General features: G+C 40.8%; 1 protein-coding gene across 1 annotated transcript in view; it reads left to right on the forward strand.

Moving 5' to 3' along the window:
• The window catches only part of ABRAXAS2 (abraxas 2, BRISC complex subunit), a 28058-nt gene that overhangs the window by 1462 nt on the left and 3770 nt on the right, over window positions 1-22826 (forward strand). The window contains exons 2-8 of the mRNA XM_045879031.1: window positions 2789-2879; window positions 6636-6672; window positions 9314-9380; window positions 18532-18722; window positions 19754-19873; window positions 20382-20466; window positions 22061-22175. Of these exons, the coding sequence (XP_045734987.1) occupies window positions 2789-2879; window positions 6636-6672; window positions 9314-9380; window positions 18532-18722; window positions 19754-19873; window positions 20382-20466; window positions 22061-22175 (706 nt within the window). The remainder of the gene's footprint in view (window positions 1-2788; window positions 2880-6635; window positions 6673-9313; window positions 9381-18531; window positions 18723-19753; window positions 19874-20381; window positions 20467-22060; window positions 22176-22826) is intronic.

Below are 22826 nucleotides of genomic sequence, written 5' to 3' on the forward strand. Positions count from 1 at the left end.
TTACTTAGATTGTTATTAATTTAATTCAAGAACTATTCCTTTAATATCTATGCTGTGCCAGGCATGGTGCTAGACTTCATGGAAATTTTCACCATGATGATAGTTTGCAAGTGTATTTTATATGACCATAGCTGGTTATGTTAACCTTGCCACAATTATATATGTGGAATACTTTAATGTCAATTTTATATATTTTTAAGTTGAGGAACCAAATTTGCTTTTGTAGCACATTCTTGTTTTGTCCAGGCAAGAAATTAGTTTAAAACCACTCATTCTATAGAGCTGGGGTTAGCAAGCTTTTTTCAGATAAGTAAAATTTTTGACTTTGTGAGCCATGTGGTTTATGTAGCAACTACTCAGTTCTGCTCTTGTACAGAGAAAGCAACCATAGACAATACATTAATTAGGATGACAGTTTCTAATAAAACTTTATTTATGGACTCTGAATTTGAATTTCATATAATTTTCACATGTCCTGTTTTTTTTCAACCATTTAAAAGTAGAAACTCTTCTTAGCTTGTGGACTGTACATTAACAGGCAGGAGGCTAGATTTATCCCATACACCATGTTTGTTTCTTCCTGCTATAAAGTAACAGTGGCTCCCATAATCCAGACCAGCAGATAAAAAGCATTCGTTTAACTTAGTTTTAGAATGTCTTGCTGTCACTGTTGACTTTTTCAAACCGAGGACTATGATAGAGGTGCCAGATAAAATACAGGGCCCTCAGTTAAATTGAATTTCAGATAAATAGGACATAATTTTTTAGTGTAAGTATATCCTAAATATTACATAAAAATTGTTGTTTATCTGAAATTCAAATTTAACAGTATCCTATATTTTTATTTTCTAAATTTGGCAGCCTTTGGCTGTGGAACACTAGGGATCTGGAGATCAGTTCTTAAAATGTATAGTTCTGTAGGAATTAAAAAAAAATTGCTTTCACTTTAATTTTTATTGACTTGTTACAAAGAGAAATCTTCTCTGAAAGACTTTCATAGGATAAAACAAGCTTCTTTAGTCACTGTTTCTCAAACTAGTAGTCATAGATATTCTTTCAGGTTTGAGAGAATTTTTTTTTTTTTTTAAAGAGGATTTGTATATTACTCAAGTTTGTGAAATGCCCCATACATGATTTGGGAATTTAGGACACTCGTCCCCTAATCCAATACAAAAGCTATGCTGTAAAGCGTCTGTCTCTCCCTCCTCACTCCCACAGATTACAACTGGTAATGTTTTTTTTTTCTTTTTAAGATTTTTATTTATTTATTAGAGAGCGAGAGAGAGAGAGAAACAGCATGAGAGGGGAGAGGGTCAGAGGGAGAAGCAGGCTCCCCGCTGAGCTGGGAGCCCGATGTGGGACTCGATCCCAGGACTCCGGGATCATGACCTGAGCCGAAGGCAGTCGCTTAATCAACTGAGCCACCCACGCGCCCCTCCAACTGGTAATGTTTTTAAGCTAGACAACCTCTTTAATTGATTCGAAGGGTCAGCCTGGAATAGGAAGGTATGTAGTACAAGGTCATTGTTTCCACAGATGTCCTCAGCCAGTATTTATTGAGCACGTCCTATGTGGCGGGCGCTGTGCTAGTTGCTGAGATACAGCAATGAACAAGCACAAAGTCCCTGCTCTCCTGGAGCTTACAATTTAATAGGTGTAGGCATTTGTTTGTTAATTAATTTATTTTTTAAATTTTTTTTATTTTTTAAAGATTTTATCCACTTATTAGAGAGAGAGAGACAGGGAGCGAGGGAACACAAGCAGGGGGAGTGGGAGAGGGAGAAGCAGGCCTCCCGCTGAGCAGGGAGCCCCATGCGGGGCTCAATCCCAGGACGCTGGGATCATGGCCTGAGCGGAAGGCAGAGCCACCCAGAGCTTAACGACTGAGCCACCCAGGCGCCCCTGTTTGTTAATTTAAGGATGTGCCACGGCAGACTGGGAGAAGACTGGGAAGAAAACACAGGGGACAGAGTGTTTGGCACGCCCTGTTTCTGTTTCATTGGCCGAGGAAGGCCTCTCTGATAAGGTGCCATTTGAGTAAAGAGCCACACAGAGGGAAGGAGCAAGCCGTGTGGTTACCCAGGAAGGGAGATGGCAGGGCAGCCTGTTAGCTCACCCTCTGTAGGGAAGTTACTGAGGCACATAGAATTAATGTTCTCCAGCCGTGCTTGTGCTCAGCACAACGGCAAGTGCGGCCACAGTAGGTTGTGTGCTGCGTAAGCCAGGATTGATGGCCTGTGTTCTCCAAAGCTGTAAAGAAACTAACCTCAGCGTTTATTAAGGAAGAACGTTCATGTGAGTGATGTATTGGCTGAAATCCTCATTTCCCGCACCCTGTACAAGAGCAGTTCGTTGTGCATTGTTAACTTCTTTATCCTTGTATTGTTAACAGAGCTTTTAAAACAAGGAAATAAATTGTATTCTGTTTCAAGAAGACAACCTTGGGATATTTCTGCTTCCTGAGCTTTTTTGATATTGGTTACTACACTCAGTAGGATTTAGGAAATGAATTCACTCTCCTTATTTTTGCTTAAAAAAAAAACCAGGGTTTTTTTGAAGGGATTACAATATTTCATCGTGTATGGAATCCTTTTTTCAAACAATCCAGTTAATAGATACATCTCAGATTGCTTTAGTCTTGTTGGTTTATAGAATAGTAGTTTATATGGCAAGCCTATTTGGATTATTAAAATTATTATAAAATTATAATGCCCTTAATTCCTCTTCATTCCAGTAAAAAAATCATCTTTATTTTTAGTCTGCAACTATTTTTTTTTATTACTTTTAGGAAGGATTTCTGCTGGGAGAGGTAAGACAAGAGGAAACCTTTAGCATCAGTGACTCACAAATCAGCAACACAGAATTTCTGCAAGTAATTGGTGAGTTTGTCACTGAGCAGAAAAATTCTTTTTCTGTATCAATGCTATTTGGTTTGTTCTTTGGTCCTTAACTGGTTTTAATCTGAAAGATAAAGAGAGTACATAAAAAGCAGCTAAAATCACAATGCAAATCATCTGCACTGATAGCTAGTATGAAATGTTTTATAAGTCAGTGTGAACTTGCTGTGCTGGCTGTAGGTAGTCCATAAAGCTCGTATCCACCAGCTGGTCTTTTACTGAATTGCTGTGTGCTTTCTCTTGATAGTCTCTTCAAAACCACAGTGAACCCCTGGTTCGCATATTGGGCTATTCCCCGTTGTCAGCATCACCACATACTGTAATGCGAGGATATTTGGGGCTGGTCCTTTCTGGAGGGATCTGGCAAAGATGTTCACACTTGTTTTTATGAGCTATTTGCTAAATCTACACAGCCTTCTGAAGAACAAGCCAAACAGTCAATTTTGGGGTGATTGCTGGGGAAGACGAAGGAGTATTTATAGATGCGCCCACTGTCTTTGGATCAGTCTCTTTTTTTTTTTCTGTTTGGATCAGTCTCTTTTTGATAAATAGGGATCAAACTTCTTTCAGCTGCACCCTGAGCATGTCTCCAAACAGCATATCCTGATACTCAGAACACAACAAGGGACGTTTCACTTAGGCCACCACCATTTACTGACCATCTGTGTGTGAGGCGTGTGCCAGGCAATGAGAGGAGTACCCAGATGCATCCCTATATTCCTGGAGTGTGGGGAGGATAAAACAAGTGCACAGAAGTCCCAGACAACCATACGAGATGAGTACTGTTAAGAAAAGAACAGAGAAAATCCCATCAGTTGAAAAAAAAAAATCTGCTAGTGAGTGAAAGCAGTAGAGAGTAAAGGTGTCATGAAGGAGGTGAACTTAGGGTCAGTGGGCGGTGCATTCAGAGGAACAGAGAGCAAGGAGTGCACAAGATATACAGGGAATCTGGCCTGTTTCTATGTGATGGAAATACAGAATGTGTGAAGTTGAGTGGTTTCTGGTTTGAAATATTGCTGGCAGGTTAGATTATGTTGGGGCCACATCATCAATTTCAAGCCTTCTAGTTCTGATATCCTTCTAGGACAAGATGAGGATTGAGGTAGGGTTAGGATTGGGGGAAAACAAGAAACAGTTCATTTCCTAAAGGACCCAAACGATAAAACCCACTCCTCACAATACTGACTTGTTAAATAAAGACTTGATATGCTGTATACGGCTCTTCTTTCACTGAGGTTTTGTTTCTGTTTTGCTTAACTCTTTAAAATCCTAAAATAGAGAATTTGGTTTCATTGAACATGAGTGTAGTTTTATTATTTGCACTTGGATTTTCAAAACTAATTTGGTATATGAAGGTTAAAATGCCAGACAGTTAACAGACTGCAAACCATGCAAAAAAGAGCTGTCCTACCTGGCATGACCATAAAAATAGCACTTCTGATGAATATTCTGGCTATTTATTTATTTTAAAGAAATAGAATGGCAAATAATTCAAATTCTATAGCTTCATGCGCCGTATCTGATTCATAAACCTTCTGGTTCTTGCAGTAAATACGTTTCCATGGTATTGCAGATCCAGAGAATTACCAATTGATAGAGTCCCAGTTAAGGCAGTGCCATGACAACCATCTTCTGCACAATGTGTAATTTATTAGCTATATTCAGTTCACTGTGTGAAACGGTTGTGGATCTCATGGGCAAAGTGTTTGCTGGTATTATCTTAAATGTATTGTTATCATTATAATAGTTTTCTTTTAAAAATAAATACATATTAGAAACAGGGACTCCAAACCTGGGTTGAAAGGCCAAATATTAGGTAAAGTGCCATTAGTAGTATTCCAGACCAGTGGTATCAAGAAATTTTCTGGCATAGCCTAACCTCCAGAATAAGATGTTTTAAATAAAATGAATCGACCAAAGTTGTTATTTGTTGCAAATGTCTGAATCCATGCACAGACACTTTTACCTTATACAGTAAGGACTTCATATAGAGTGCTACATCCTGAAGCACGAAGTGTGGCATTCTGTGTTAAAAGCTGGGCTGACTCACTTTAAGCAGAGCTGTCCACCCTTAGTTCTAGAAGAGGAAGGAGCAGGCAGCCACCGAAGAGCTTCCTTAGTTAATTAGATGATACCACTGCAGTTATTGGAAAGGATGGAGGAGGGAGTAGTGGGACTGTTGAGTCTCCACCAGAAGGGGAAGCAGAGGTAGGAAGATCCGTGAGAACAGCCAGATGTAGGGGTGGGGTGGGGGTGGGGGAAGACCTCTAAGGAAATGAGTGCAGAGACGCCATATATACGTGAAGAGGAATCTGCCATGGGAATGAACTCTAGAGGCATGGCAAACTCTAGAATCCCAGGTGAGGCTGCCCTGCTCCTGCCTGTTTCCAGAGGTCTATCTATCAGTCAGTGTGCCAGCCAGCTTCATTCCAATCTGCAGCTTAATCACGTTTGAGGCCTTCACCCTGTTTTCTCCATGGAGTGTTTAGGCATTGCAAAAAGTCTTATAGAGAAAGGTTCAACTTCCTTTAGCAAATGCTACATGATATCTAGGTCGTATCTTTAGTGTGCTTCTAATCCCAGTTGTAAATCATGACAGAAGTCTGCTGGGGCAGTTGATGACAGCAGTGTGTATTTGGGGTTCAGACTGACTCTAGGGTTTTTTAAAAAATACTCGTTCCTTTAAAGTAGAAGATGAGCTTTTCTTTCTTTTTCCTGAACCCTCTGTAAAGTTTTTGCTACAAATGTTCCACATTCTAATTGCTTTACTAATAGTATCGCAGAAATAATGTAGGATGGTGTACTGTATTATTGTTGGGGGTAAAAGAAGGGACAATTTCTGGATGAGGTTTTCTTACTTGCATCACTGTGTCAGCAGCCATGCCAGCCAATGAACTCATCTTTCTAGCGGAAGGATTGCATCTGTGTGTGTGTTTTGGCAGCATTGACATCAGTACAGAAGCTAATGGGCATAGTCCCATGGCCTCCAGGGTCGTGGTTTCGTTTTAATTGTGTTAAAATTGCAGCCTGGAACTCTGTGGCTGTGGCTTTTTAAACAACAGGTGATGAGTCTCTGTCCAGAAGAATGTTATTAATAGGATCGAGTGGTTAATTAGTCTCATGGTCTTAGAAAGCGACCCAGATCCTAAGCCCCCTGATGAGCTTGAAGGAATTGTTCACCGGTTAATCACAGCAGTCTTTCCAGAAGCTGTTAGGATCTGCTTATAAGGGACTGTTTCCCTTGGTGCTGACCATCTTTGAAGGGGTTAACAGGCCTCCAGAGCTTCCTCCTCCCTTCCCCTTCAAAACACCTAGCCCAACTTGTCCTGAACCAGTAGTGGGTTATTGATGGTAGGGTGGTTAGGCCCTCCTCTCCCCAGGCTGCCCTCACACTGCTTGTCCACTTTGATTAAATGTTTCCAGTTAGCTGTTGAGATTGCGTGAGGGTGCACAATGGCTGCATGTTCCTGAATAAAAGCTTTCAGATGTGTGCTCATCAGACGTGGACAAATGGAAACAGAACGTGTTCTCCAGTTTACTTTATCCTGAGGAGGTGTCCCTGAGTTTCAGTGTTAAGAAGACACACTGCCCTCAGTAGTGTACACATGGCACCTATTTGGGAGAGGAAAACTTGTCTTTATATTGTTTGAGGTTTCGGTAAACAAACAAGCGGGCTACTTCATACTTGCCTGTGTCTTACATGATCAACTAAGCTGTGTTCCTTCTTTCTAATTACAGAAATCCATAATCATCAGCCGTGTTCAAAACTTTTTAGGTAAGCCACATCCTTCTTTGTCACTTTGAGTCCTTATTAAAAGATTAATTGATTAAAAACTTGTGAATGTAGGCTTGTAACTGACTGTGGCTCTGAAGTGACAGGTATAACTGGGGGCATCCAGATTCACTGGTACGGTCAGTGTGTGCTGGTCATGGAAAGGGGAGGGGGTGGTAGAAGTCGTGGCCTCAGTGGTTTACAATGAAAGTCTACTCCAGCAGCCTCCCAGGCAAGGGCTTTGCAGCTACAGAGCAAGAAGTTAGTCAAGAATCACATACAGATAGAAGAATTTAATGGGTGTTTTTAAGAAGAATAAAAAATGTTCAGTGTTCAGCTTTAAAATGTAAGGAAAGGGAACATGGAACTTTCTTTTTGTGTGTATGTAAGTTAACATACACCAGTTGCATACTAAGACCAACTAAAGGACAGCAAGAGAAAGAAATGGGAGGAGTGACATTCAGAAGGGAGGGAGTAAATGACAGACATGTGGGGGGTGAGAGAGACAAGGGCCAGTAACCCCCATCCACCAGACTTCTCCCCAGACAATATGCAGGCCTCTGTCTGCTCTCAGCCCCAGAGCCCTCTGTCTGCTCTCAGCCCCAGAGCCCTCCACTTGCTGGCTGGTATAATGATTTCAGCTCTTTCTTAAACCCCCCTGAGAGTGTGTTCTACCTTCCCAGAAGCTAGTACCTCCCTTCTCCTAGCTGCCCACAGTAGTAGGATTCAGCGTTCTTGGTCAGTACTCCCTTCTTTAACACCTGCCAGTCCCTGGTGCCCAGCTGTTACTGCTGTATGTCCCCTGCTGCTTTCACCCTGACCCCTGTCCCAGTCTCAGCTGGCCCAAACACCTAGGCCCTTGCACCCAAGAACTCCTGGGGACCCCCCCCCCGCCCCACCACACACACACACACACACACACACACACACACACACACCTATCCACTGATTATTTTAGAGGATTGTCCTCATGCAGCATGGTTACCTGTGGACAAAGTCTGAAAACAGCCAAGATCCTCATCACTTCTGGATTTATACGTAACTGAAAGAGGAGTGGGAAGCCAGACAAGCAGTGCATTGGAGAAGAATCTCAGAGCAAATGAAATGATTCAGGCCCTGGTCCACACATTGGCTGTGTTTGGTCCATGCAAGTGTCTGATTTAGCCCTGACTCTTCAAAGCTCTTCTAGGTGCGCCCTGCCTTGCCCTTCTGAGGAATTCCTTACAACACTGTCAGTAAAGGTGTCCCAGAAGGATTTAACTAAGTTTAAATCATACACCTATAATTCTTAGAGCTGAAAGAAACCTTAGAAATCATGTGTCTACTCCACACTCTTTCTTTTGTGAAAAGGGAAGTGGAGACCACATAGGTTAGGTGACTTGCCCAAGATCATACAGTGAGAAGCAGAGCTGAGCTGAGGCTGGTATCTCCTGACTCTCAGTTCATTGGGGGTTTTTTTGTTTTGTTTTATTTTGTTTTTGTTTTTTTACTATCTCTTGAACTTCTTACTGCTTTATTTATTTTTAAGATTTTTAATTTATTTATTTGACAGAGAGACAGAGAGAGAGTACAAGTAGGCAGAGTGGCAGGGAGAGGGAGAAGAAGGCTCTCTGCTGAGCAGGGAGCCCGACGTGTGGCTTGATCCCAGACCCTGGGATCATGAACCAAGCTGAAGGCAGCTGCTTAACCTACTGAGCCACTCCAGGCGCCCCTTCTTACTGCTTTATAAGGCCTGGGCTTAACGTTGGTGGGAGGAGGGAGGAAGGATGGCATTCCCTTTTTTTTTTTTTTTTTTTAAAGATTTTATTTATTTGAGAGAGAGAGAATGAGAGGGGGAGGGACCCAGGGAGAGGGAGAAGCAGACTCTCCGGCTGAGCAAGGAGCCTGGTGTGGAACTCGATCCTAGGACCCTGGGATCGTGACCTGAGCTGAAGGCAGATGCTTAACCAGCTGAGCCACCCCAGGTGTCCCAAGGATGGCATTCCTAAAAGCACAATCAGGGGTAAGAAAGCCCACGCATCGTTATGCCTGCTCACCGTAGGATCCTGGTCAGGTAGGTCTACATGAGGGGCAGACCTGGCTTCAAGTCCCAGCTCTCCCTTCTACTACCTGTTTGGTTTGAGGCAAGTCACTTAACCTAAGTGTCTTTATCTACAAAAATGGGAATAAAACTTGGGACATGTTGGGCTGCACTCTGCCTACTTAACAGCATTGAGGCAAGAATGAAATGAAATAAGATGAGAAAGCATGCGGCTGAGCCTCTTAAGCATTTAACAGATGTTCATTTCCCTTCTGCATTTCTCAGAAAATGAGCGCCTGTCTTCTCTTTTCTCCATAAGTAACTGATACTTAGAAACAAGGAAAAGATGTCGCAGCCATTGGAAACCACACATTTCCTAATTACTTGCTATCAGTACCTCCCACATGTGGAAGTAATACCCTTTGAATGTAGCAGTCTCTTGAGTATTCTTTGATGCAAAAGATACCTTATATCATCAGTAAAGCATTGAGATTGATTTCTCTGGTTATCTATTGAAGATAAGCAATTATATCTTTATATCTCGATTACCAACTCTTAGGATTCAGTGACCCATAATACCATGCAATTTTAATGAAATATATTTTCTCTTTAAAAAAAACACAGTTTTTATGACTATGCAAGCAAAGTTAATGAAGAGAGTTTGGACAGGATTCTTAAAGATCGGAGAAAGGTATGTTCTATTTGTTGCCCAGTCTGATTTGGAAATCACTCTTTATCTTATCACCTAAACTTAAAACCAGACAGGAATGTAAAATGAAACAATATGATTTGATATTAATGTATGAAAGTTCTGTTGACTTAAGTAGATTTTAAGGGTAAATTGCAGATCTGAGACGATGTTTATAACCTATCAATAGAAAAAATTTAGATATTTATAGTGTGATTCCATTATGTAAAAATCAGAAGGAAAAACAAGAACTATAGAGAGTTAAAAATTAGTTGAGTTGATTCTGGGTGGTTCTGCTTTTCTCTTTTGTTATTTAAAAAATAATTTTGCAAATATCTTATATACATGCATTAATTTTATAACCAGGAAAAATATTTCTAAAAAATGTAAGTCATAATTAAACATCTCTGGATGTTACCCTTTCAAGTTCAGTTAATGTCAAACATAGATGTTTTTCCAAAAGGTAATGTGTTCATTATTTCTGTCAACATATGCATATAATGTTCTGATTATGTATGGTAAGCAAGTCTGAATAGAATTGAAAATGAACCAGTTTTATTGCTGCAGCATTGTCTGATGATCTCATTTATAATTTACTCTTTTGTACCATGTGTGGGTTTTACTTTTCTACCTTGAAATATTAATTCCAGAAAAATAGATTTGTTATTAAACCATCCCTTGAGGAAAAAAAATATTAAAAATTTTCAGTTTGTCACATAGAAAACAAAATGCCTTTGTTTGGAAGCGTGTATTATGAAAAAGCTTTTAAAAGATTACTCGTGGAAAAAAAGAATCAGCACTGTGGGACTTGGTCCCCAAGGTGTCTGAAGAAGGGCATCAGGAATAAGAGTGCAGTCAGAGTAAGTCAGCAGCTTTTCTGATCTACGGGCTGCCTCAGTAGGACCGTCAATTGGAAAAGCAGAAAGCAAAGCAGGTAAGATGGAAGGAAGACTGGGAAGGCTGGAAGAAAGGACAGACAGCTTTGTGGATGATGATGAGCTCAGGAGGTGCTCAGTCTCCGTAGAGTCACCCCGTCGCCATCCGCCTGGGAAAGGGAGTTAGAGCAGTCACAGGCATTGGGGTCCAGCGCTCTTTTTTTCAATGACTTGCCCAGGAGCATATATTCTAGAATCTCTCGGGAGTCCATCCTTCCTATCCCAACCACTAACCTATCTCCTCATTCCATTTATTTTCATATTTTAGACAATGAACTTTTATTACACTTTCTAAAACTGAAATTTATTCCATGAAAATTCTCATCAGAGCACAGTTTTCTAGAGCACTCACTACACATTAAAAGTAATGGGAGTATTCTTTTTTTTTTTTTTTAAGATTTTTATTTGTTTATTTGACAGAGACACAGCGAGAGAGGGAACACAGCAGGGGGAGTGGGAGAGGGAGAAGCAGGCTTCCCGCTGAGCAAGGAGCCCGATGTGGGGCTCGATCCCAGGATTCTGGGATCATGACTGAGCCGAAGGCAGTCGCTCAACTGACTGAGCCACCCAGGCGCCTTTTTTAAAGATTTTATTAGAGAGAGAGAGAGACAGACAGCATGAGTGGGAGGGTTAGAGAGAGGTGGAGAAAGAGAATCTTAAGCAGACTCCACGCTGAGCTTGGAGCCCAACTTGGGGCTCAGTCCCACGACCTGAGATCATGACCTGAGTTGAAACCAAGACAGGGATGCTTAACCGAATGTGCCACCCAGGCACCCCGAAGTATTTTTTCTAAATAGATGAAAAAATTTAAAGTGACAAAAATGAATAAAGAATATGAACAGGAAATTCACAAAAGAAAAAGAAATCCACAAATGGCCAAGAAATAAATGAAAAGATGTTTATCATCAGTCAGGAAATGCAAGTCGAAACAGCATGATACTATTTTTTTTGCCCATCAGATTAGCAAAAGTGTAAAAGGATTGCTAATACCCAGCTTTGGTAAGACTGTGAGAAATGGGGAAGCTGTAGTTGGTGGGAATATAAGTTGATAACAAACATTTAGGAGAAGAGTTGTGCAATAACAGAATTTTATTTTTTATTTTCTTTATTATTACTATTATTTTAAAGTAATCTCTATGCCCAGTGTGGGGCTCAAACTTCTGACCCTGAGATCAAGAGTTACATGCTCCACGTACTGAACCAGCCAGGTGCCCTGCAATAACAGAATTTTAAATATGCAGTTCCACCTCTAGGAATCTGGCCCAAGTAAACATTTGAATCTAGGCACAAAGATATGAAAGGCTGGCTTAATGAATAGTTTAACTCTGCGCCAGGCCACGTTCTAAGCATTTTCTGGGTGTTGGAACTAGGAGGTAAATTGCTGTTCTTACCATCCCCATTTTACAACTGAGGCAACAAGGGTGAGTAACTTGCTGAAGGGTCCCCAGGGTGTAATGGTGGAGCCCACGCTTAAACCCAGCAGCCTGGCCTCTGAACCTAGCATAACAAGTATGTTTGTTGAGTCTTTGCTTAATAGTGAGGGTTTTGAAAGAAATCTCCATGTCCACCAGTGGGAGATGGTCAAGTAGGTTGTTCTGGCACCTCTGTACTGTGGGATGTGAGGCAGCCATTGAAAAGAATGAGGGGAGTTCTTGGTAGTGACCTAGGAAGATCTCAAAGTGGTGTTACAGGAAAAAAGTAGTCTTATAATTTGAGCCTGTTTTATGTAAAAACAAAAATCTGAATGAGTATTCAGGTGTACAGAAAAAGATCTTGAAGGAAGGCAACCAAACTTAAAAGTGTTTACTTTGGGAAGGGGAGTGGGGAGATGCTGCTGATGAAGAGGAACTTTATGTGAGGAGTTTCTTTGTAACAGTGTTTTCTGTTTGCAAATAAGTTGAAAAAAAGAAAAGGACTCTACCAGGTAGTTTTTTTAGCAGTAGATAAGGACACATTTCTAAATTAATTCGGGGTTTTAAAAATCGGATTTGCCGGGGGGGGTACCTGGCTGACTCAGTAGAATGTGTGACTCTTGATCTCTGGGTCGTGAGTTCAAGCCCCACGTTGGGCATAGAGCTTATTAAAAAAAATAAAATTGGGGGCGCCTGGGTGGCTCAGTTGGTTAAGCGACTGCCTTCGGCTCGGGTCATGATCCTGAAGTCCTGGGATCGAGTCCCATATCGGGCTCCTTGCTCAGCAGGGGGTCTGCTTCTCCCTCTGACCCTCCCCCCTCTCATGTGCTCTCTCTCTCTCATTCTCTCTCTCAAATAAATAAATAAAATCTTTAAAAAATAAATAAATAAAATTGGGGCACCTGGGTGGCTCAGTCAGTTGAGCATCTGACCCTTAATTTCCGCTCAGGTCATGATCTCTCTCCTTCTGCTCTTCCCTCCCACCCCCCCACTCATGCACTTGCTCTCTCTCAAGTAAATAAATAAAATCTTAAAAATAAAAAATAATAAAAAAATAAAATTCGACTTGCTGTTTTGATCTGTAGTATACTTGCCATAGGTTGTTATCTGGAGAGCATGTGGTCTCAAACATAGAAACTCCACAACATTGCTAAAACATTTTTATTTAATGGTAGGCTTAAGATAGAGGCTAATGTTTTTTTGTTTTTTTAAGTAGGCTCCACAGCCAGTGTGGAGCCCAACATGGGGCTCGATCTCACAACCCTGATATCAAGACCTGAGCTGAGATCAAAAGTTGGACTCTTAATGGACTGAGCCACCCAGGCGCCCCAAGGCTAATGTTTTTGATACAAGAATCCCCCAGTAGGTATAACATGGTCATCTACTGCAACATGCAGAATTACTGCCCTGGCAGAATCCATTTTGTGTTTATGAAGTTTGTACAAGCCTCAGGTTTTGGGCTAAGGCCAAAAAAGCAAGTGAGAGGGGAGTTTCTGCCTTCTGGAAGCATCTGTTCTGCAGTAGATGATGATAAACATAACTTCCACCTTAATATCATCGTAAGGCCAAAAGGCTCACAACATGAAGATGACAAGCATGCCCAGTATTGGGGATGATTGCTTTGGCTCCAAAAAGTATAAGTGAATGTCTAGTTGAGAGTAGAGAGGAAAGTCTTTGTGAAAAGTTGTCTAAGAAACTTCAGCAGAAATAAGGTTATAGGGAAAAATGTCCACAGTTTTTCTTCATGGCCCAGACATAGTTGTCAGAAATGGGCTTTTTAGCGTCAAGGAGGTAGTTTCTCAGTAGTCTTGCAACTAGCTTGTTAGCTCTAAAAGGTAGAATCGTAGGTGTCACGAATGTGAATTAATTTGGCATCTCATCTTTCATTGATAAGAATAATGGGGTTATTCTTTTAGCAGATAACAAATGGATAAGTTGATTACTATCAGTTGATATCCAAAATAAATGTATAAGGCTCCTGTTTCTCAGAAAATACAGATAGAATAAAACAATTGGAATCCACGTAAGTGAAAAGCATTATGACTCATCCAGTAGCCACCTGCAAGATTCTGTTCATCAGTGAGTGTTTCATGAGAGCGGCCAACGTGCTAGCAATGTTCAGGTCTCTGCAGGGAGGCGGGGGAGGGGGTAGAGACACACCCCCATCCTCCAAAGGAGCGAACTCTAGTGTTACTGCTCATACCCCCGACATACTCCTCAGGCTCAGAGTGTAATGTGCCGTGTTCTCAGGCATCAATACCTCCAGCCAGGTGATGGTTTTTCTTACCCACTTTTTTTTTTTTTTTTTGAAGAAAACCACTCTTCACTTTTTTTTTTGGTATTTTTTGGTATTTTATTTTTTATTTCAGCTTTACTGAGGTACAATTGACACATAAAGCTGTAAGGTTAACATTGTGTTAATTTGATATACCTATACATTGTGAAATGATTCATTATGATTTCCCCACTGTGAAAGGATTAAGGATGGTATTTTAATCTAAATGTTTCATTAAATGAAGGTAAGTGTTCAGAGGGTGCCCTTGTTTCCCTCCTCATCTTTATACGTGGAGGGGCTTCAGCTGGAGCTTTGGTTTTCAAAGTGTGGTCCCTGGACCAGCAGCATCAGCATCACCTGGGAACTTGTTAGAACCTACTCTTCACTTTTTTTTTTTTTTAACATTTTATTTATTTATTTGACAGAGAGACAGCGAGAGAGGGAACACAAGCAGGGGGAGTGGGAGAGGGAGAAGCAGGCCTCCTGCTGAGCAGGGAGCCCGACACGGGACTCGATCCCAGGACCCCGGGATCACAACCTGAGCCGAAGGCAGACGCTTAATGACTGAGCCACCCAGGCGCCCCTACTCTTCACTTTTTCATGACCATTATCATGTGACCAGTTTGGAATTGCAGAGTTACCATTGTACAGTGGAAAAGATAGACAGGTTCCACATCTTGGCCTGTCACTCAATAGCTCAGTGACTTGGGACAAAACATCTCTTTTATAAGATTTATATTATCAGAAACGTTTGGGTTTTCTTTTTGTTTAAAGAATATTGGGGTGGCCTACTCTCAAATAAATAAATAAAATCTTAAAAAAAAAAAAAAGGGTGCCTGGGTGGCTCAGTTGGTTAAGCGACTGCCTTCGGCTCAGGTCATGATCCTGGAGTCCCAGGATCGAGTCCCGCATCAGGCTCCCTGCTCAGCAGGGAGTCTGCTTCTCCCTCTGACCTTCCTCCTTCTCATGCTCTCTGTCTCTCATTCTCTCTCTCTCAAATAAATAAATAAAATCTTAAAAAAAAATAAAGAATATTGGGGTGGCCTGGCTGGCTCAGCCAGCAGAGCATGCAACTCTTGATCTCAGAGTTGTGAGTTTGAGCCCCACGTTGGTTGTAGAGATTACTTAAAAAATAAAACCTTTAAAAAAAATTTAAAATTTAAAAAATAAAGAATACCAGAATTAATTGCTTTAATATAATTGGAAGTTATGCTTTATGTTCAGTAATACTCCATGAGGGCAGCAACTATTTCTTTGGTCCCTGTATTTACTTGCATGTGATGTGAACCCCATGGAATAAACATTACTTACCTCCCAAGGTTGTAATAATTAGTGAAAATATTTGTAATAATAGCTACCTGTGGGCCTGGCACAGGGGCTCAGCAAAGGTTGGTTCACTCCCTTCCTACATGAAAGTACCAAAAGATAATCTAAATTTACTGTTAATTTTATTTATTTATTATTTATTTTTTAAGATTTCTTTATTTGAGAAAGAGCATGAACGGGAGGGGCAGAGGGAGAAAGAAACTCAAGCAGATTCCATGCTGAGCATGGAGGCTGACGCCGGACTCAACCCCACAATCTGGAGATAATGACCTGAGCCAAAATCACGAGTCAGACACTTAACTGACTATGCCACCCAGGCACCCCTAAATTTACGGTTAATTTTTTTTTTTTTTTAAGATTTTATCCATTTATTTGAGAGAGAGAGAGAGAGCACAAGCAGGGGGAGGGGCAGAGGGAGAGGGAGGGAGAAGCAGGCTCCCCATTGAGCAGGGAGCCCGATGTGGGGCTCAATCCCAGGACTCCGGGATCATGATTCGAGCCGAAGGTAGACACTTAAACAACTGAGCCACCCAGGTGCCGCTTTACTGTTAATTTTAATATGACGCTAACAATTTTAAGCTACCTTTACTTCTTTTTTTTTTTTTTTTTTTAAAGATTTTATTTATTTATTCATGAGAGACACAGAGAGAGAGAGAGGCAGAGGGAGAAGCAGGCTCCCAAGGAGCAGGAAGCCCGATGCGGGACTCGATCCCAGGACCCTGAGATCATGACCTGAGCCGAAGGCAGACGCTTAACCATCTGAGCCACCCAGGCGCCCGCTACCTTTACTTCTTAAAACAGGATTTTCACTTAAAATGTTTCACAAAAGAGACTATATGAAGATTATTCCTCTGATAAAGAATTAATTGTCTCTACAACAGATTTTTCAAACTTTAATGTGCACAAGAAAAAAACTCAAGAAACTTATCTTAAATTCAGATTCCTGGTTCTACCTTTGGACATTCTAATTCTGCAGGTTTGGGTGGGCCCAGGAGCATTTTAGTAAGCTCCCGGATGTCCAGCAGATCACATTATAAGAGATATTCTTCCTGAGAACCTATCAGTTTAATTCACTTAGGCAGTTTAGTTATCCTACAGTTAGAGCTGATGAAGCTAAACTTCTTAAGTCATTGTATTGAGGTATAATTGACATACAGTGAACTACACATATTCACAGTATATACTTTGGTAAGTTTTGAAATATTCATACACCCATTAAACCATCAGCATAATAAGATGATGAACATATCCTTACAAGTCTCCTTGTGCCCTTTTTTAAAAAAAATATAATTCAAGTATAATTAATACACAGTGTTATATTAGCTTCAGGTATACAATATGATTCAACAATTCTGTACATTACTCAGTGCTCGTCATGATAAGTGTACTCTTAATTTTCTTCACCTATTTCACCCCCCCCCCCCCCCCAGCAACCACCAGTTTGTTCTCTGTATTTAAGAGTATGGGTTTTTTTTGTCTCTTTCCTTCTTTGTTCGTTTCCTAAATTCCACATATGTAAAATCATGTGGTATTTGTCTTTCTCTGACTGATTTCTTTCACTTAGCATTAAACTCTCTAGATCCATCCATGTTGTTGCAAATGGTAAGATTTCATTCTTTTTTATGGCTGAGTAATATTCTATTGTGTATATATATGCCACTTCTTTATCCATTCATCTATTGATGGACATTTGGGCTGCTTCCATACCTTGGCTATTGTAGATAATGCTGCAGTAGACAATAGGTGTGCATGTATCTTTTCAAATTAGTGTTCTTTTTTTTTTTTTAATACTGTGAGGATTTTCTTTTTTTTTTTTTAAGATTTTATTTATTTATTTGACAGAGAGAGAACACAAGCAGGGGGAGTGGGAGAGGGAGAGGCAGGCTTCCTGCTGAGCAGGGAGCCCGATGCGGGGCTCGATCCCAGGACCCTGGGATCATGACCTGAGCCAAAAGCAGATGCTTAAGGACTGAGCCACCCAGGCGCCCCTCTTTGAGTAAATACCTGGTAGTGGAATTACTGGATCATATGGTAATTCTATTTTTAATTTTCTGAGGAACCTCCACACTGTCTTCCACAACGGCTGTACCAGTTTGCATTCCCGCCAACAGTGCACAAGGGTTCCTTTTTCTCCACATTCTTGCCAACACTTGTTTCTTGTGGGTTGGTTTGGTTTGGTTTGGGTTTTGTTGTTTTTTTTTTTGCTATTCTGACAGGTGTGAGGTGATAACTCATTGTGGTTTTGTTGCATTTCCCTGATGATGAGTGATGTTGAGCATCTTTTCATGTATCTGTTGACCATCTGTATGTCTTCTTTGGAAAAATATCTATTCATGTCCTCTGCCCATTTTTTAATTGGACTATTTGGGTTTTCGTGTTGAATTGTATGAGTTCTTTATGTATTTTGGATATTAACCTCTTATTGGATACATCATTTGCAAATATCTTCTCCCATTTAATAGGTTGTCTTTTAGTTTTGTTTCCTTTGCTGTGCAGCTTTTTATCTTGTTTTTTGTTTGTTTTGTGAGAGAGACTGAGCACAAGAGGGGGGAGGGGCAGAGGGAGAAGCAGACTCCCCACTGAGCAGGGAGCCCGACGTGGGACTCGATCCCAGGACCCTAGGATCCTGACCTCGGCCGAAGGCAGATGCTTAACCAACTGAGCCACCCAGGCGCCCAAGCTTTTTATTTTTATGTAGTCCCTGTAGTTTATTTTTGCTTCTGTTTCCCTTGCCAAAGGAGACGTATCTAGAAAAATGTTTCTACGGCTGATCTCAAAAGATTACTGCGTGTGTTTTCTTCTAGGAATTTTGTTTGTTTATTCATTCACCTGTTGATAAACAATTGGGTTGTTTTTACTTTATTTTTATTTTTTAAATTTTTTACAAGATTTTTATTTATTTATTTGAGAGAGAGAGAGGGAGAGCACAGAGGGAGAGTGAGAGGGAGAAGCAGGCTTCCCGCTGAGCAAGGAGCCTGATGCAGCGCTCGATCCCAGGACCCTGAGATCATGACCTGAGCCAAAGGCAGACGCTTAACTGACTGAGCCACCCAGGCGCCCCACAACTGGGTTGTTTTTAGTTTTGAGCTGTTGCATGTCAAGCTGCTACGAGTATGTGTACAAGTGTTTGTATGGATACATTCAGAATTAAATTCGTAAGATTTCATGCAACTTTTCATCCTTTTTTCCTTCTGTTTTTATTGCAGAAAGTTATTGGATGGTACAGATTCCGGCGAAACACACAGCAGCAGATGTCGTACAGAGAGCAGGTTATCCATAAGCAGCTCACCCGCATCCTTGGGGTGCCCGACCTCGTCTTCCTTCTCTTCAGCTTCATCTCCACCGCCAACAATTCCACTCATGCTTTAGAATACGTTCTCTTTAGACCAAATCGAAGGTAAAGAAAGCGTTCCCACCAGCCTCAAATAAATAGTAAAGATGTTGGTACATGTAATTGGGATTTATGACTTTGAAAATGTGCATTTTATAGCATCTTTAAAGAAGAGCTTTGGGGCGCCTGGGTGGCTCAGTTGGTTAAGCGACTGCCTTCGGCTCAGGTCATGATCCTGGAGTCCCGGGATCGAGTCCCGCATCAGGCTCCCTGCTCGGCAGGGAGTCTGCTTCTCCCTCTGACCCTCCTCCCTCTCATGCTCTCTGTCTCTCATTCTCTCTCTCTCAAATAAATAAATAAAATCTTTAAAAAAATAAATAAATAAAATAAAATAAAGAAGAGCTTTTATAATTCTCTTTCAGCTAGTTTTCTTTGTTTGAGAGAAGGTATTTTCCTGTCAGTTATATAAATTAAAATTGTTTTTGAATCAAGAAGCATTAGCAAGATATGTTAATTATGCATAAAACCTTACAGGAATAAACAGCTGGAAATCATCATTTGCTTCTCCATAATCCATTATGTAGAAATACAGTTTTACTGCTCTGGAAGTAATTTTAAAACAGATTTCAAAGAAAAATTGTCAAATTGATCCACCTACTGGTTAATGAGGGTTTTGCATTGTGAACTCTTGAAAGCAAAACAAACAAAAAAAGATGATAGTGATGTCTATCTGTAAATAACAGAAAGGTTTCCTTCTGGAAATTCACTTGTAGACTATTATTACATCGACATCAGTGAGAACAAATTGTTAAATAGCCATTCTCAAGGTTTAATTAATTAATCAATCAGCAGGTATTTCCTGAGCTCTTGCAGCCTCCTCAGCACTCTGCCAGTTGCTGTGGGGACAAGACCTCTGCTCTCAAGGAGTTACAGCCGAGTTTCCACTACCTCAGGCATCCTTGGGTTGTCTGTGCAAGTAGCTGCACTGTGAGACTTTCTGTTAGTTCAGCAGTGCAGAGACTCCAGCTGCTCCTGCCAAGACCCACGGCTGAGGGAGAGCAGCGCCTTTAACACGAACTGTCTTGATCTTCCTGCAGGTATAATCAAAGGCTATCCCTTGCTATCCCCAATCTAGGCAATACTAGCCAGCAGGAGTATAAAGTGTCGTCCGTGCCAAATACTTCTCAGAGTTACGCCAAAGTTATCAAAGAGCATGGGTGAGTTGAAAGTGAAATGAAAATGTCTTCCTGCCTTTTGTGAAGAGTATTTAACAGATTTATGGAGACATGTGAAATCGAGTTTGATGTGATTGAAACTGAAAAATGCAGTCGGGTCATCCTCTAGACCACTGCAACTGTATGTCAGAATTTTATGCTGATTGAACAGATAGTTTATTTTTACCAATAATTTTTTTTAAACATTTGCGACAAAATTTTTTTTTATATATATATAAAAGTTTGGACAGAGTATGTATATTTCTGAGGTTCCAAAAGCTAAATGTGGCCACTGAAAAATGTATAGCTTTTTATTATGTTTTAAGTTGTCTTGGTAACATGGGTTCTTTTTTTTCTCTTCTGTAATTCTAGTAGTGTGGGCATTGTTGCTGAGACAGTCACTTGGAGTTGCAGCGTTTATGTAATAGGTCGAGGCGGAAGTGATAGGAAAGTGCCTTTTCGGTCCATAGCAGTTATAATAATTTTGTGACCTCTTTTTCCTGTCTTCCAGTACCGACTTCTTTGACAAGGATGGAGTCATGAAAGACATCAGGGCGATTTATCAGGTTTATAATGCACTTCAGGAGAAAGTGCAGGTAACTGATTTATTTACTAGTTTTTGTCTTTTTTATATGCCCAAGTGCTTTTAATTCTACTTTAATTTTTAATAATCTCCCAACTAACAAATGAATCATAGTCCAAAAGTAATAATGTGCTTTCCCAAAATAATCTCCTATGTGCAGGGTGGTTACTCATGCTGGCCTACAAAAGGCTGTCTCATTATGCGCCTGAAGTAGAGAGTCTGAAGTACAGCATTAATATTACTATTCTGAATACTTGTGACCCCACTTATAACAGTGTTTTCTTTCGGGAAATCTATTCCGAGTTTAAAGGATTCCTAAGATCACAGCTGTCTCCATCAGTACACTCGAAGTTGAGACTGCATCACAGGGCACCCATAATTGGTACAGCCCTGCTCCCTCGCTCTGGGTCACTTGCTTTGCCCCCAGCTACCTCCATCAAGTGGGAGGATTGCACTGGAGCCTGTTCATTCCTAGTCATTCATGCAACAAATATTTATGGAAACATCTCCTACAAGCCACTTATTGAGCTAGGTGCTAACAGTACTTTCCCAGGATCTTTCATCATCCCCAGTGTGTTCTTAGGAGTCATTTGCCCTAAACCCTAAGAACAAAAGAGGCTTTGAGAACAAGAAGGAGGGTGGTAGGCCTGAAGAAGCCCCAAGGAATAGAGAAGGGAATGTAGGCAGCTGCTGAAAAAGAAGAAAGCAGAGGGATCTGCCTGGGACTGAAGAAGAAAGCCTACAACAGGCAGTTTCCAGTGTCCATGTTCCACAGTCAGGTCACGGCCCACCTAGCAATATAGGGAACTTTTAAGAGGCTCACTGGTGACCGGCCTACTTTCCATAGTTTCTGGGATTTCTGCTATGGAAGGAACGTGCAGTGAAAAACAACTTTTTGTCCTAAATTCATGACCATGCTCTTTGCAGACTGTCCAGCCGACTTCAAAGTGGCTGTTCTGCATTTCACTGCCTATTGAATAAGGCCTGCTCTGCAAACACCAGTCTGACGTAGAGTGCCCTGATGCGGGTGATTAGATGGCAGAGATGTAGTCTCACTAGCCGCCTTTATTGCGTCTCGACTTTGAAACTTACTTTCTTTTCCACTCCTCCTAATTATAAATATTTTCTGTTAAATAAGTCTATTTGTGACATCTGATTTTTGATTGTTGGTTATAAATTAAAGTTGAAAGCATCTCATTCCTGTCTTTATCTTTTGTTTGTCCTTTGTGTGCTAGACTGGTATCAAAAATCCTTCTTTCAGTTTAATAAAAAAAGCATAATCGAAGGAAAAAATTAAATCTTTCCCACCTCACCCTAACTTTTCAAGAATTTACAGGCTAAATAGATGGTTCCTTAGCTCAATTGTATCCATTGACAGCATTAATATTAACAAAGTTAATATTAATTAACTTAACAAAGTTAAGAAAGCGGGTCAGTGAACAATTCTGGTTCCTTGGACCTTCATGATTTTGTTTTACCTTACCTGTCTGCTTTTTAACTTGATAAAGCATCTGGGCTCTTCCTAGGGTTGCAATCCGTGCTATCTTCATGGAATGCCTTGTGCTTGGATTTGAAACTGATTGTTCTTGTTGTCATTTTTCCCTCAGGCAGTGTGTGCAGATGTAGAAAAGAGTGAGCGAGTTGTTGAATCTTGTCAGGCAGAAGTGAACAAATTAAGAAGACAAATCACTCAGAGGAAAAATGAAAAGGAGCAAGAAAGAAGTGAGTTTTCCTACTAATTTCACTGTTCAGTATCGGGGAAATGTCTTGTTTCAAACATCAAACCATATGATGAATCATAGGAATCCTCTGCAATCGTCAAGTCCCCCGTGAGGCTATTGGCGAAAGAGCATTCACTCGTACTTCCAGAAGAGAAGTACTCTTTTTTCATGGTACCCTTTCAAGTATCTGAAACTAGAAGAGAAAGAAGACTAACCGTAGAAAGGCTGAAGCAAGTTAGAGTAAATCCCGAGAAGTGATTACTGCAGACTTATGCCTGAGTCGACTACTGTGATCTATTTACCGCGGCTGTGATGTCTCTGAGTTAACCCCGGCAAACCTAGCGTGTAGGGACCACGTCCTGTGTTCATCACATACCCAAAAAAGGAGCTCCGTAATATTCTTTTCACTTCATATTTAGTTCTTAGGGTCACAGCAAAGACTTTAAATGTCTGGTTTTTGGTAGCTGTGGATGAATGGATACAATTGAGCTAAGGAACCAGCTGGTTGAATGAGAATGAGGCCCAAGAATCTATTGATTCCAGCATGGGAACAGACATGTTTGCTATAATACCACCAGATTTAACATCTGTACGTTAAATTTATAACTTTTCCTAATTTAATAAGAATACTTGCAAACCAATTAAAATGTAA

Source organism: Mirounga angustirostris, unplaced genomic scaffold (assembly GCF_029215605.1).
Source record: "Mirounga angustirostris isolate CCGP_5_RB_7025 unplaced genomic scaffold, mMirAng1.0.hap1 SCAF_6, whole genome shotgun sequence".
Classification (NCBI taxonomy): Eukaryota; Metazoa; Chordata; class Mammalia; order Carnivora; family Phocidae; genus Mirounga; species Mirounga angustirostris.